Here is a 16,392-nt window from a genome sequence, read left to right as displayed (position 1 = left end):
CCCTGAGACAAGGTTTCTCTATGTAACCCTGGCTGTCCTAGAATTCACTCGGTAGACCAGGCTAGCCTCATATTCACAGACATCTGCCTGCCTCTGCCTCCCAAGTGCTAGGATTAAAGGCGTGCACCACTCCTACCAGGCTCAGACTGTATTTTTTAAGTAAAATGTTTGTTGATGCAAATATTCTGAAATGTACATTAAATTTAATGTGTAATGATGACGTGTTGTATCATTCATCATAAATGCTTGGCATTCAGTCCATTATTTAACTTGTTCTGAATCTTGGGTGCTCGCCCAGTTCATTCCATGGCTTTAAGGAGGTCTAACTCCATTAGGACTGAAGTAGCCATTTCTGTTTTAAACCCAGCCTGCTGTGCTTCTATGCTGGGTCGGGAGTGACCCCCGTGTTCCTGGAGAGGAACTGATGCTCCATATCGATCCCCCAGCTCCCAAGTATCTATGCTGTTCCTCAGGCTCACAAGATGGCTTGGGCCAGGCCTCTTGAAAGTCTGCTGGCTGTGGGTAAGTAAGCTGCTCAGGAGCTACGCTCTCTACATGAACCTCTGCTTGCCTACTCTGAAAGACCTCCTTGCTCCGAGCTACAGCAGCTCTTGTTTACCTCTCATAGCTTGTTTCTGCTGTTTATTCAGTTGGTTTCTGAGACAGGTTTTCACTGCGTAGCCCTGGCTGCCATCAACCTCCTGCTCTGCCTCATTAGTGCTGGGCTTCCAGGTATGTGCTCTAAAATAGGTCTTAATTTGTGCACAGGCATTCCTCTGTGCAAATCAGAATCCCTGCCCTGTAAGGAAGCAGAAAGCCTCGTGGATCCACTCCAGTCTGGAGGGTGCTGTCTAGTACACCACACACTCTACCTTCTACAGCTGAAAAAGCACACTGTTCATTGTGAGCAAAATGTTCTAGATGCTTTTCTCTGATTTCCATTCCTGTAAAATTTTCTTAAAATTCTGCTTGAATCCTTTCGAGACTTGAAAGATTTTCAGTGTCACCTCCTGTGACTTGGAGGATGGTTGCTCAAATGCTGATGGAAATTGACAATTCTGAACCAAGTAAGATATATTTGTAAGTGCTGGAGAGATGCTCAGGGTTAAGGGCACTTCCTGCTCTTGCAGAGAACCCAGTTCAGTGCCCACTACTCACTTCCGGCAGCTCACAGCAGCTTGCAGCTCCACCTCCAGGGGATTCTACATCCCCTTTGGGAGACTTGCACACATGTATGTATGCACACGCAGAAATAAAAATGTTTTTAAATCTCAAAACCATCCTTAAAAAATATAGCTTTGCACTCTGTTCAGACACAAACACTGAATCAAGAGGCACAAAATTCCTAGTAGATCCACACAAACCTCACATTGTTTTTAAGTGAGGGAGAAAAGAAGTCCTCAATTACAATTAACAGAGTGAATTGTTCACTTTCTTTGCTTGTTATGAACAAAATAAAGAATTAAAACATTTTAAAATTAAGCTGGGAACAATGGCACACATCTGTAACCTTAGCACTTGTTCTTGGGGGTAGGGTAGAGGCAGAAGTATCAGGAGTTCAAGATCAGCCTTGACTACATAAGTATGAGGACTTCCTGGGCCACATGAGATCTTACTTAAAAGAGAAAGGAAGAATCTAAAATCAACATTTTTACTCTGGGAAACCGACCAATTTTTTATTTACAGTTTAGGGGAAAAAATCTATAAAAAAAAATCAGCTCAAAGGCCCTAAATTATTTAGTGACAGGTTTTGAAATTAAAAATAGCTATTTTCAGCATTCTAATACACAACACTGTGTGCCTTTTTGAAGGGAGAAGACAAAGACAAACTGGAAGGCTACATATGTTTTCTGAGCTTTGATAAGAGCAGTTACTTGGAAAGCCTAGGTAGAAATTAATCATTGAGACTTAAGAAGCCTCCCAAAGAATGTCATTAGCACCAGTTACAACTCCCCGTTTATCTGCCTGGAAAATGCTCTGGCACACACAAGGTCCCAGGCCTTTGTAACCGCTCTAAGGGAGCGCTTGGCTTCTTGAGTTTCCCTGTCTTTCTGCTTGAGAGAGTAGCTTAGTCATTCCTTAGTCAAAACTACTTAAAAAGTTCAACTGTCTTGCGGTATTATTTAAACAGAACAACCAACAGACTCGTGAAGTTTCAACCTTAGGAGACCCTCCTGGAGTGTGCGGTGACAGGTGACTCCGCAAATGAAATGCAACGTCCACGGCAGAGCTGCAAGCAAGCTTCCTGCAGCCCAACTTGGCACGCTGTGTATGACCCAGTACTGTGCCACGAATCCACTTAACAGAATATGGCTAACACGCTCTAAAAACATAATGTTGGGAACAGGCTTTTTTTTAAAAAAAAAAGAGCATCTTGTCCTAATACAGCCATTTTGATTTTAGACTCCATTTCACCTGTAGGGTGAAGCAAAGTTCAGGATCCCAAGCCCTAGGGGAGCTGGGAACCTCCCAATAGCTGACCAACCTCCTTTTTAAACCATAGAAATACACGTATACATCTTTTGTTCTCTAGAAACATATGGCTGGTCCTAACAACAGAGAGAACAAATGAATCTGATTGGTTGAAAAGCTTGCATAGTATGTCGGTTGACAATGAGGGAACATTCAAGAGAGCCCCTAATCTCCAAATCCTGATTGGTGAAAACTGTGACTGTAACTTGGCAGCAAATGTTTGTGATTTCTGTGCTTAGATACTTGCTTCAACTAACGTCCTGGGCCGCAGTTCAGCTCCCGAGGCTGTTATGCAGCCCGATCGGTCAGCCCCTCCCCTTCCCACCTTCTGTGCTGCCCTGCATTAAATCTTGCCTTGCCATAACCTCTTGTGTCTGCTTGGGTTGATTTGGAGCCTCGAACCACAACAATAACAAGGGTGTTAGAGAGATAGATAGCTCGGTGATTAAGAGCACTGACTGTTCTTCCAGAGGACCCAGGTTCAATTCCCAGCTCCCACATGGCAGCTCACAACTGACTGAAACTCCAGTTCCAGGGCATCCGACAACCCTACACAGACACACATGCAGGCAAAACACTAATGCACACAAAATAAAAATAAATAAAAAAGAAACCATGACTTTAAGAAATATAAAAAAATAAAAATAAAAATGTAATAATACAGAATATGTTAGGTCTAGGAAATATCTGAATGTTACGTGTAATAAGGAAAGATATTTTCATGAGACCTGTGTTTCATCCATACAGAGGAATATTTGTCCATCTACCTACAAATCCATGTGTGCAACTATATATGCTACATTACATTGGGTTGCAATATAAAAGATGTCTTATTAGGAAGAGTAGGGAGAAAATCTTTGAACTTCAGGATTAGCCGTTCATTTCCTTTTCTATAGAACCACGCAGCATGTACAGTGTGTCATAACAGCATCGTAGATTTGGGATAAAATCTTCAGACAGCAAAGACAGCAAAGGCTATTGTTTCTCTTACAATAGCCTCTTCACAGGATTACAGTGAAGGACAGCAGTAACTTGATAAACTGGTGTAGACAGAGGGAAACTATGCCAGGGGTCGGCACTATCATCAGAAGCCTGAGAACTATATTGAATTTACAGACAAGCGAGTCAAAGTCTAGCAAGGAGCTACATTCTGGACTCTTCTCCAGAAACCCACTACACCTGTGTAGCCCGCTGCTCAAGCTGGCATTAGCCCTTCTGGGAGAGCCTCAACATGGGGCCACACAATGAAAGGCAGCAGCCAGGACCCCGGAGCACGGGCACTATAGGACATCCTGCCAGTTAAGTGTAGTGTGCTGGTAACATGGCTGCAAGCCCCTGGCAGAAACCATGTCAGCCTTTCGGAGAAAGAGCTTTGCACAGTGGAGAGACTGGGGGTTAACAAAGACCTCTGGAATTTCTCTCCCTTCCAGCTAGCCATAGAAATACCCAAGCCCAGTCAGGAAGTGGGGTGTTTATATAACCAGTCCTCTTGGTGGCTACTTCTGTCTGCTGGCACTCTTAATGTAACCATGCTGATTAAAAGGGCAACCCACTGAGAACCTCAAATCCACTTTTACATTGTGCTCAGAGTAGCGGTAAAATTACGGCAAAATCTGTAAATGAATGATTTCGCACAGGAAAATCTGCTTATAATAAAGAGATTTTAAACATCGTTCAAACAGAGAAAATTGCTTGTAGTAACCTGGTGCTTGGCAGTTAAAAACATCTGGAGCAAAAAAGCATTTTCCTGTCTCTTCAGCAATCAGGGCATAGTCCAGCTGGCTGAGGCCGCTCACAGCTGGCAAGAACAAGTTCCATAGGCCCTCGGCTTTGGCCATTTCCTGTCAAGGGATGAACAAGGGATCAAAAAGTGCCAAACAAAGTAGCTGATTTTAAACAAATATTAGCGTTAATAATTTCTGAAATTTAAAATCATTTATGGAGTTATTTCATTGTATTCTACACGGTGTTAAGTCAAGGCTTACTAACCCATTAGTCAGTAGTTTCTTAATAATTAAGGAAATGTCTTGCTTTCCAGGATTCCTTAGATTTGACTCTAAAACTAAATTTGCATACTTTGGTGCTTCTCGTCCAATCAGGATGATTACAACTGCTCACACATGTTTAAGTGTAATTCTGCCAAATGTGTTATATGCTGCAGTTTCTTCCATGCATGGCTGGTAAGATCTGAAAACATGAAGTGTGACTTGACAGGGGACAAACGTCCTGCTTTGTCCCTGCCTCTTGCTGGACAAACCCAGAGCCTTGCACACACATGAGGAGAGCTCTTCCGTTCAGTTCCAGCCTCCAATCCCACTGCCCTGCTCCGGCTTTATTTCCCCTCCCCTTCTCCCTCCCTCCCTCCCTCCCTCCCTCCCTTCTGTCCTTCCTCCCCACCCCCTTCCTTTCTATCTAAAAAGGGACCCATACTGCAGCTCTGGCTCACTGTGTAGCCCAGGCTAGACTCAAATTTGCAGCAATCCTCCACTTTCAGCCTCAACCTCCCCTTCTCAAGTGCTAGGATTACAGGTGTGAGCCACCATACCCAACCAAGATTTTTTTAAAACCCAGATTTGTAAAATCTTTATTTAAGGAAGTTATTCCTGTTCCAGGACAGCTAGGACTACATAAAGAGAAATCCTGTCTTGAAACTACTCCCCTGGGGGAAAAAAAAAAGGTTATCCCTGGAGCATGAGCTATCATGCTTTTCATCCAGATACTGGTGAGGCAGAGGCAGGAGGATTGCCACAAGCTGAGGCCAGCCTAATCAACATACCAAGACCATAAAGAAAAGTAAAAGAAGTTATTATCATTGTAGTTCTTCTTTACCTACACTACAACAACAATAATTAAGGTCCCCCAAACACTTGCATATGCATTTCCTGATGCTGAGTGCGTTCTTGTCTCTCTTACCTTTAGTTTTTCAATCACTAAGGGGTGTCCCCACTTTTCCTCTGCATTTCCATTTCGAGCATAGTATTCTGCTACTTCCTTAAAACAATGAAAGGGAAATGATTAGGCCAAGTTAATACAAAATAAACAATGTCATGTGTGGTATGTGTGTGTATGTGTGTGTAGTTTTCCGAGACAGGGTCATGCTATGTAGCCCAGGCTGGGCCGGAACTAGCATTCTGCATCAGCTGCTTAAGCACTAGGATTACAGGCATGTGTCACTATCCTGGTTAGTAATGTTTCTTTTTAACACTAAATGCAGAATAATACAAATTCTAAATGTTTGCTCCTCAAAAAATTATGCTGCCTCAATATTAGACAGTAATAATCTTTTTTAAAATTCTTTCTTTCTTTCTTTATTATATATACAGCATGTATGACTGCAGGCCAGAAGAGGGCATCAGATCTCATTACAGATGGTTGTGAGCCACCATGTGGCTGCTGGGAATTGAACTCAGGACCTCTGGAAGAACAGCCAGTGCTCTTAAGCGCTGAGCCATCTTTCCAGCCTCATGACAGCAATAATCTTATACCTAAGATGTAAGTGTTCTGCTTCCAGCAACATGGTACACAAGTGGGCATAGGAACCCTTCAAGTAAAACAGCTGGGTGAAACGTTACCACTTAAAGATAGGTTAAGAAATGCACAGTTGTCCTGGAAAGAACTAACAAAACAGCTTCACCCTTCAGATGGGACAGAATGGGTGCTAAGCTTGCTGACTGAGGCCTTGGCTTTCAATGGGCCACATCAGCAGGACCCCGGTGATAAGGCCAGGGCTGCAAACAGCAAAAGGGAGCATGGAGATCTTCCATTCCACCAAAGCCAGGAAGGCTGAGAAGCAAAACCTCAGTAAGGAACAAACAGAACAGAGAAGCACACAAAAATCTGTACCCTTAGAGGTAGACCATGGGGAGAAAGCCCCCCCCCCCCACAGCTCTCAGTTTGCAGTGAAATAGAAAAAAGAAATGTCGTAACCCGAGACCTGCCTTCACCTAAGCATGGGACGCAGATGCCAGGCCTGTGCCACCCCCAAACCTCAAGCTCAAATTAAGTTTACAATGCTCGGGCAACAGCAGCTGCCAGCACCTGGCAGAAACAAAACCAGTCCTCTAGAAGGACGAGCTTTGTACAAAAGCTCACGTAGCTCCTTAGAAAAAAGTTCCAGCCCACAGTTTACCCTGAAAAAAAATCACTAATCTCTCCGGGAAACCAGCCATCACAGGCAAGAATCCACCAAAACAGCAGGTCAACAAAAACAATCATGCTTCCTTAAAACAACAATAATGCTCATGGAATTCACGGCACAAAATATCTGTGGTCAGTAGATTCCAAGAACAAAGGAAGGAATTATAAGGATGACCATGGGCTAGTAAAACTGACAAAGTAAACTTGAACTGCAACCCAGAGGAACAAAAACCTTAGCAACCAAGCTTGAAAATGTTACCATGGCTTCTCAAAGGTTGGTCGGAGCAGAAGCCCCTGGGGACCCAGCACTGATGGAGCAGATGTGCAGTTTGTAGATGACTTTGGTGAGTCTTGGCTTCTATTCTTTAAGAGCTCCCCAGGCATTTCTCACACTCTCCAAAGTTAGATAATGTCAGTCTATGGAAAGCTGAAAAATGGCCTGAGAATACTTAAAAAAAATTGGAAGGAAGATCTAAAGAAATCACTCAGCACAGAAACTCAAGAGAAGAAAAAAGGATATAATGGATTCACAGAGGTTGAGCGCTGACTTCCATGGTAACAGTGAAGTTGGAAGTCAATGGGAGAGGCAGTGAGAGGGCTCCGAGGGTAAGGGTGCTTGTTGCCAAGTCTGATGACCAGAGTTCGATCCCTAGGACCTGACTTCTATATGTGTATACCCCAAACAAGCAAACAAATGTAAGAATAACATTAAAAAGAAAGTAAAGGCTGAATATCTTCAACTGCCAAGAGAAAGTAATTAACAACCTAGAATTCATATCCCAAACTGTTCTTTTGGTTGGGGGTGGTGGTGGCATATATATTTATATAATCCCAGCCCTCGAGAAGCTGAGGCAGGAGAGTCATGAGTTCGAGGCCAGAGAGAGATAATTAGGGAGGCCCTGTCTCAAAATATAATGCCAAATTTCAAAGAATTAAGACAAAATAAAACTATCATAGGCAAGGTACTACTTATCCTCTCAAAAAACAAACAGACAAACAAACAAAAAAAAAAAACAAACAGAAAACAAACAGCAGCAGCAGCAGCAGCAGCAGCAGCAGCAGCCCCGGCAGTCTTAGTAAAGGCACATGCACAGCTCCAGGAGAAACATCTGAGTTGCATGAACAGGTGAAAAGGAGTAACAACATGGGTAATTCTAAATAACACTGTTCAGGCCAAACAGCCACCTCTCATTTGTACAACCAAACATACAATGCAAACATGATGATAACTGTCTGATATTCTAGAGATGTGCTTATAAATACTTATAGCATCTTGGAATCACTACTTTCTTAACATTTCGGCTAAGAAATTTCAGGGTTAAAGGCCACGGGCATTGTGAAAACTTTTCATGTGTATCACCAGGTTATTGTAGACTATTCTTCCAAAATGCAATGCTCCCGGCCATACCATGTTCCTCTTGGGGAGGCAGGGCTAGTCCGGAGTGCAGTGCTGTATGAGGCAGAGGCCTGCGCTTTCAAAGGCTCCAGGATGGAGAGCGCTTCCCACGTTTGTCATGAAATCAGTTAAATCGGAAGGTTTCCTGTTTGGGGTTGCATATTATTTCTATTCCTAGAGTTGCCATAAAAGGTCAGTGCTATTGTGTTTGGTAATAAATATATTATGAAAGATGTTTATGATGTTCTCATTCTGACTACCTCTTTGTGATACACAGTTCTGAGAAATCAAATTATGCCTGTGTTTACATGCCCCAGGAAGGCGGGTTCATCTTAAGCCATGCTGAATAGATAGGAGGAATAATTAATTACTCCTTTAATGAGCTACTATATTTTTACTTGCCAGAATTAACTGCCCTTAGCCCAAATCCCCATGGGCTGTGCCACCTTGAGGTTCAGCTGAGTCCACCCATCTTTCTGAGTCAGCTTTTCCCATTCCTTCTCTTCAGATGCTGGCCGGAAACTAAGCGTGCTTTTTCTGATATGTCGTATTTCCTTACTCTGCTCTCTCATCCCCCTCCCTGTCATGGGGCTGTCTGATCATGTGGCTGACTTCTATGCTGGCATAAGTGTCATGGCACAATTTTTCTTCTCTCTGAGCAGCTGCTAAGATTTACAACGTGACTGCCCTGGGGTGTCTTCCTTCTCAAGTCTAATAAAACTGCCCCCAAGCTTCCATGAGTCCATTCTTAGAAGGCTTTTAATAATGAGACTCTGAACCCCACAGGGGCCTCCATTTACCCATAGCATCTGGTGACCATGAAGGGACTCCCTGAAACTCCAGGAACATTATCACTATGACCTATGTGCGCTCCTTACACCGTGTGTGTGTGCTCTCACACCGTGTGTGCTCCTTACACCGTGTGTGCTCCTTACACCGTGTGTGCTCCTTACACCGTGTGTGCTCTAATTGGCTCTACACATGTGTGTGTGCTCCTTACACCGTGTGTGCTCCTCACACCATGTGTGTGTGCTCCTCACACCATGTGTGTGTGCTCCTTACACCATGTGTGCTCCTTATACCGTGTGTGCTCCTCACACCGTGTGTGCTCCTCACACCATGTGTGTGTGCTCCTCACACCTGTGTGCTACCGTGTGCTCCTTACATGTGTGTGCTCCTTACACTGTGTGTGCTCCTCACACCGTGTGTGCTCCTCACACTGTGTGTGTGCTCCTCACACCGTGTGTGCTCCTTACACGTGTGTGCTCCTTAACCGTGTGTGCTCCTTACACGTGTGTGCTCCTCACACCGTGTGTGCTCCTTACACTGTGTGTGCTCCTCACCGTGTGTGCTCCTTACACCGTGTGTGCTCCTTACACCGTGTGTGCTCCTTACACGTGTGTGCTCTTACACGTGTGTGCTCCTTACACTGTGTGTGCTCCTTACACCGTGTGCTCCTTACACTGTGTGTGCTCCTCACACCGTGTGTGCTCCTTACACTGTGTGTGCTCCTTACACCGTGTGTGCTCCTCACACCGTGTGTGCTCCTACACGTGTGTGCTCCTCACACCGTGTGCTCCTTACACTGTGTGTGCTCCTTACACCGTGTGTGCTCCTTACACTGTGTGCTCCTCACCGTGTGCTCCTTACACTGTGTGTGCTCCTTACACCTGTGTGCTCCTACACCGTGTGTGCTCCTTACACTGTGTGTGCTCCTTACACGTGTGTGCTCCTTACACCGTGTGTGCTCCTTACACTGTGTGTGCTCCTCACACCGTGTGTGCTCCTCACACCGTGTGTGCTCCTTACACTGTGTGTGCTCCTTACACCGTGTGTGCTCCTTACACCGTGTGTGCTCCTCACACCGTGTGTGCTCCTTACACTGTGTGTGCTCCTTACACTGTGTGTGCTCCTCACACGTGTGTGCTCCTTACACTGTGTGTGCTCCTTACACTGTGTGTGTGTGTGCTCCTTACACTGTTGTTTTTTTTTTTTTTTTGTGTTGCTCCTTACACTGTGTGTGCTCCTCACACCGTGTGTGCTCCTTACACTGTGTGTGCTCCTTACACTGTGTGTGCTCCTTACACTGTGTGTGCTCCTCACACCGTGTGTGCTCCTTACACTGTGTGTGCTCCTTACACTGTGTGTGCTCCTCACACCGTGTGTGCTCCTTACACTGTGTGTGCTCCTCACACCGTGTGTGCTCCTTACACTGTGTGTGCGCCCCTTACGCTGCGCTCACCCCTTCCACCGCGCTGCTTCTTCCTGTCCTGCATGTGAGTTTCACTGTTCTCCGTGAATTTTCAAGAGGAAGAACTGATTTGGCATATTTTTCTTCAGATATATGGGTTATGTGTTCATTTTAGGCTATCCAAGGAGTTTCCCAAAGTTGCAGAAATAGTCCTGCGAAACCTATTTTTTCTCATTTTGGAAAATACATAGAATTATGGAGAAAAAGTCATCAAGAATTTTAGTAGCTAAAGATACATGATAGTAAAATGCTGCTGCAGCTTATGAGACAATCTTATTTTCTAGACATGACCATTTTGGTTTGGCAACTCAGCTGAAATAACATTGAATAGAATTTAATGTTTTCTCCCTTTTATGTTGAGAGAAGCTATTTACTTTTCTACAAATCATTCCAGAGTCGCACTCCCCCCATCTGGGGGTTGGCACCGTGCAGTTCACCCCACAGGATAAAGCATACACGTGCTGGTACAAGTGCTTGAATGAGGAAACAGCGCACAGTCTCAGATGTGGGAACGCAGATTTGGAAGCTCTGCCAACACAAAGTGGCTTTCTTTACCACACAAGCTTGGGCAAGCTTCTCTTTCTACAGTCGGTCGGGTTTTGTTTTTACTCTTACTGTGACTTTTCACACATACTCTAGCAGCAGAACGGCACTGAGTTCAGAGGCACCATGACCCTCCTCTGGCCCCTGCCTTCCCTGCTGCAGTGCCCTGGGACACCCTCTCACATTTACGGGTGACAGTGAAAACCCCTTTGCTTCCCTCTGCCCATCTTGGCTTGTCCTCAGGGTCACGGGCTGGTTGGGTTGCAGGCACAGGCACGTTGCGGACAGGCTTTGTTTTAGCGTGAGCGCTTAGGATTAGTTGAACTGACAGGTGAGCTGGGATCTCCATCCAAATCCCACAAAACAAACAAAAAGCCAAACAATAGAGGGTGCTGCTCTAGCCCATTCACCTTCCGGTGAAGTTGTGGCTTCCATGAAGCATAACGTGTTTTGTTGTTGTTTTCAAGTAGTGCTCTAGCCTTCTGTTTGGGACAAATATCACTGCTGTGGGTGGTTGAGGGGATCAGTCCTGGAAACTAGATCAGTCTTCAAGCACCTTGATTTCTCTCTTCCCTTGCTCTCCTCATCAGCAGTCACCTATTTCACCATTATGGAAAAAGCTCACTTTCATTTCCCAATTCTTTCAAGATGCATCTTCCTGCTGTGGAATAATCCTTCTGTACACTGGGTGAATATGTCTCACTGTGATTGGTTTAATAAACAGGCTCACTGGCCGATAGCAGAACAGGATAAAGTTAGGCAGGAAAGCCAAACTGAGAATGATGGAATGAGGAAGGGGGTAGTCAGAAGAGTCACCAGCCAGATAAAGAATGAGTTGGACACACAAAATGGGATGGAGGTAAAAGCCACAAGCCTTGGTGCAGCATATAGATTAATAGAAATGGGTTAAGTTGTAAGAGCTAGTTGTAACAAGCCTGAGTTAACAAACCAAGCATTTATAATTTATATTAAGTCTCCAAGTCAATTATTTGGGAAGCAGCTGCCAGTTATTTGGGAGCAGGAGGTTGGGACAGGAACATTCTGCTTACATCTTCCTCTATGATGATCTACTATTCAGCATGATCTACTGTCTTCCAAATCTAATCTGCATTTGCTTTTCTGGTATATCTCTTTTCTGCTTTCACTGATTTATTCCATTGTCCTAACATTTAATTGTCCTAAAAGTTTAATTGGATTTTATTTGAGGAAGGGGAATGGTGAATTCAGACTACTATCTTGAATTAAAAGAGTTGTTTTCTCCTTTTGATACACAAAAGTTTAATTTTGAGTCTCAAAATGGGACAAACATTAGCTACAACACAAATTATTCAATGTCACCAGATGTGAGAGGTGACAATTTTAGAATTAATACTTCAGTATTTTTGAAGAAACAATATCCCACTCTATGCTAAATGTTCACCTCCCCAAATTTACCAATACAACTATTCACATAACTCATAACACTAACATCCCTATAAACACACCTTACTTCTGAACATTATTGAGAGAATTTTGTTCTTTGGAGTTCTCCATTTGACTCTGCTAGGACAGCTCTAGACTCAGAATCACAGGCAGTTACAATGAGATTGGCTGTTTACTTTTAGGCAGACCTACTCACGTTGAAAAAGGAACAACTGAGATCACACAAACTAACCAGTGCGAGGCCAGCAGCCCACACCAGGCCTGGACCGAGCCCTTACGCTCTCCTCCCATGCACACACCCAGGTCTCCCATGTGCTGTCAAAAGTGCTTCTCCCTCTCCCCTTTCTTCACAGCATCTCTTTTCTCTTTATCACTTCTCTCTCTGTAGAGGCACAAACCCCGTCTGTCGTCTTATTTTCAGCTGCTCCCAGGTGCCCAGCCTGTCATAGGTGCCCAGTACACACTTCTTTACTGAATGGATGCTGCTTCACTACAACCCATGAACTTCTTCAATGTAACCCCTTATAGCAATAGGAGAAAAAGCAAAGGTAGTATTTATGTGGCTTGAAATGACAGACCAAAGATCATAACCATGTCTATTTGGGGAGACTGCCATTCTCAAATTCTCAAAGCATCCACATTCAAAATAACAAAAGTTGAAGGTCACCGCCTTAGCAAAAGGCATGATGTAATTTTTGCTCCCTATCTCCAGGCCCTTACTGCCTGTTCCCTCTGGCCTCATTTTACTCCCGTGTGCATACCCTCAGGCATATTTTAGCTCTAGATGTCTATGAGGTTTGGCTCTAAGGGCAGTAAGAGGATTGAGGAAAGTCTGACCACCAGGAGACAGGACTTGCTGATGTCCTTTCATACTCCACCTTTTCAGCAGGAAAGATGTGCTGTTTCATGAACTGCTTCACCTTGGTAAGAACTTCCTGGCCTCTCCTGGTCTGTGCAAACAACTGGTTTTTAGGGTCATCCTGTGGCAGTACAGTACTAAAAGTTCTTGACAAAAGGGAAAAAAAAAAGGAGGTTACAAAGATGTCCAGAGTCATTATTATATATTTCTGAAAACAAGGCAAAGTCTCCCTAGCTAATCAAAACTGTCCTCAGGAGGTTTGGGCTTACTGTTGGTGAATTCTGCTTCATTAGCTGTCTGCAGCTCGAGGGAGCAAACCCAGAGCCTTGCACATGCCAGGCAGCTTCTGTACTGTTGAGCTACAACCTTAGACCCATGGGCTTTTTTTGTTTTGCTTATAGTACAGAGGAAATGTAGAATTGCTTTATTCTGAACACTAAGCGTGAATGCTACTCGGGATAACACAAGCCTCGTATGGCCTCAATCAATGCTAGCTTTGGTGACGTCAGCTGTCACAACCACAAAGGAACAAGGATGGTGTGCACAAATCTGACCACTATTCTTCACACTTCTTTCACAGATACCACTGCAGGGCATTTTAAAGATGACCTTAAAAGAAAATAAATAAATACAACGGGCCCTTGTTCTGTTGGAAAAATTATACAGAGCATTCTAGAAATGCACTGTGAAAAACAACTGTCCCAACATTGTGTTGAGGGAGGTGGGGCTTAGGAAATGGTCCTGGGGTAGCATTCAACCCACATTATAGAGAGACGGGGTGAGTCTGGAAAAATGCTAGACTCCTCAGAAATGCTGCCCGGATAGAGAGAGACAGAGTTTCAAAGGCACTTGCAAAATGTTAAAGAAAAAGTAGTATTGCTAAGTTAATAAATAATCTAATATTTAAATAGGTACGCGTAAGTAATAAATATTATAGGGAAACATGTTCATCTATATACTTAAAAGGTTATAGATTCAAGTTGGCAAAGAATACATTTAATCATAAATATGAGCATTTTCTTTACATTTTAGGTCAACTTATTTTTAGGGATACAGTGATTTATTAGAAGACTATCCTGACTGGCAATTAGCAGCTCTAGTCTAGGCAGTGATATAATTTTCCATTTTAATAGAGTTTTAACCTTACCATACCCAATAATTATTTTAGTAAAGAGTGAAGAGGCCAGGCTGTCTCCTGGGTTTCTGAGAACTTATGAGACCTAGCTAAGAGAGGCTGTAAACTGAGTTACCCAAAGACTTCGCTCTCCTTACCTTTTAGAGAGTTGTAATCCAGTTTCTGCCAGAGGCTGCACAGTATTGGCCGTCAGAAAGCTATCCGCAGATGAATTATTTCCCAAGAGGTATCTTCTATAGACTCCCTACAAGTAAATTAACATGGGACAATTAAAAATCTATTGTCTTTCCAGTTTGTCATCCATGTGGGGAACTAAATTCACTGAGGCCAAAGATGTTAATCAGGCCGTTGAGGCTGGAAACTTACAAGCAGAGGTAACCATGTGCCTCTGAGTTAGAGTCACACTCATATCATGTAGTTGTGACACTCTAATCTAGGCAGAGATGTAACTGATCACTCAAACCAAATTGAAAACATCCCAGCCACTGCCAAAACAGCCAACCTGTAAGCCACGCCATCTGTAATGATGACTGCTTTCCCTTCAGAGCTATCAAAATGAATCAAACGCTAAAACCCAGGAGAAGGCAATGAGATGTTTAGTATCATTTTTGGCCCCCAATTTGGGTAAAACTGTCTCCTTGAGCAGTGTTAGCTGAATGCCAATCAGCTTTTTCACAATTCTCCATTTCTGTACTTCTGATATAATACACCCCCTTCCCCCATGTAATGGTTCGTCTTCATTGTCAGTTTGCCTGGGTTTAGAGTTGCCATGGGAACACACTTTCTGGGAAAGAGGTGAGTGCCATGGGTGCTTTCCAGGCTAAATAAGGGGAGAAGACTTTTCAGCTTTCAGCACAGGCCTTTAGCTTGCTTTTCCACCAGGCACTCACAATGCTCCTTTCTCCCACACGCCTCTTCCTACTTTGTCATTATGTGTCTTCTCTCACTGTCCTTGTTTGTTATACAAAACAATCATAACACATGTGATCCTCAAATTTTCTTCCCGTTCAAGTCTTTTTTGTAAATTCTAATTTACATGTTACTCATCTCTGACTCTTGTCTTTTGGAAGAGCACAGCTGCCCTAAGAACCCAAACAAAAAGGTTTGAACCAGAAAACATTGTGTTGTGTTTGTTTTTGCTCTTTTGGCTCTTTTGAGGGGCCCACCATCCAGCTCCCAAATAAATACACGGATGCTTATTCTTATAAAATGCCCAGCCTTAGCTTGGCTTGTTTCTTGTCAGCTTTCCTTAACTTACATTATCCCATTTATCTTTTGCCTCTGGGCTTTTTCTTTTCTATTCCTGTACACCTTTCTTTGTTTCTTACTCCATGGTTTGCTGTGTAGCTGGGCCCTGAGTCGTCATCGTTGTCCCCCCCCCTCCTCCTCCTCCTCCTCCTCCTCCTCCTCCTCCTTCTTCTTCTCTCTCTCTCTCTCTCTCTCTCTCTCTCTCTCTCTCTCTCTCTCTCTCTCTCTCTCCTGGATTTCTCCTTCTCTTTTTATTCTCTCTGCCTGTCAGCCCTGCCTATCCTTTCTCCTGCCTTGCCATTGACTGTTCAGCTCTTTATTAGAACACCAGGTGTTTTAGACAGGCACAGTAACACAGCTTCATAGAGTTAAACAAATACAACATAAACAAAAGTAACACACCATAAAATAATATTCCCCAACATCGTTTATAGTGCATCAGTAAAAAATGATGAAGCTCTTGCTTAAAATCATTACCTGTGCTATTCCAGCCAACTTAAAAAAAGAAAGGGCCATAAAGAAATTCCAGTTAGGAAGATTAGGATCAATTTCCCTGCGACGGCAATATATCGAAATCAGTTCCTCCATCAACGGTATTCCTATAAAAACAGCACACAGCATAAACTTCAATAAAAATGCCACATTGGACATTTCAGAATGGCATAATGTTGCACAGAAGATACAATATGGCATGCAGTGCAAACCCAGTCATCATTAAGCCTGTTCTAAACATTGATTCCCTAAAAAATATATGCAAAAAATTGTGTATTGCCAAAGATTATAAACAGTGAAATGCCAAGTTCAGAAAACCAGTGAGATGAGTTAGAAACATTTTTAAGGAACAAAATCCTCATAAAACTGCCAGAAACTTATGTTCTTTGGCTCCAACAGTAATAAAGAGGAGTTTATATGAAAGGCAGTTTGGGTAG

General features: G+C 43.5%; 1 protein-coding gene across 1 annotated transcript in view; it reads right to left on the bottom strand.

The window, feature by feature from the left end:
- Window positions 1-16,392, bottom strand: part of Acad11 (acyl-CoA dehydrogenase family member 11) — a 73,856-nt gene that overhangs the window by 35,821 nt on the left and 21,643 nt on the right. The window contains 5 exon segments of the mRNA XM_028869902.2: window positions 4,175-4,313; window positions 5,386-5,463; window positions 13,100-13,226; window positions 14,353-14,459; window positions 15,941-16,062. Of these exon segments, the coding sequence (XP_028725735.1) occupies window positions 4,175-4,313; window positions 5,386-5,463; window positions 13,100-13,226; window positions 14,353-14,459; window positions 15,941-16,062 (573 nt within the window).

The sequence above is a fragment of the Peromyscus leucopus genome, chromosome 7 (assembly GCF_004664715.2).
Source record: "Peromyscus leucopus breed LL Stock chromosome 7, UCI_PerLeu_2.1, whole genome shotgun sequence".
NCBI lineage: Eukaryota > Metazoa > Chordata > Mammalia > Rodentia > Cricetidae > Peromyscus > Peromyscus leucopus.
Note: the sequence above shows the minus strand (reverse complement) of the source record. Positions and strands in the feature narration are given on the sequence as shown.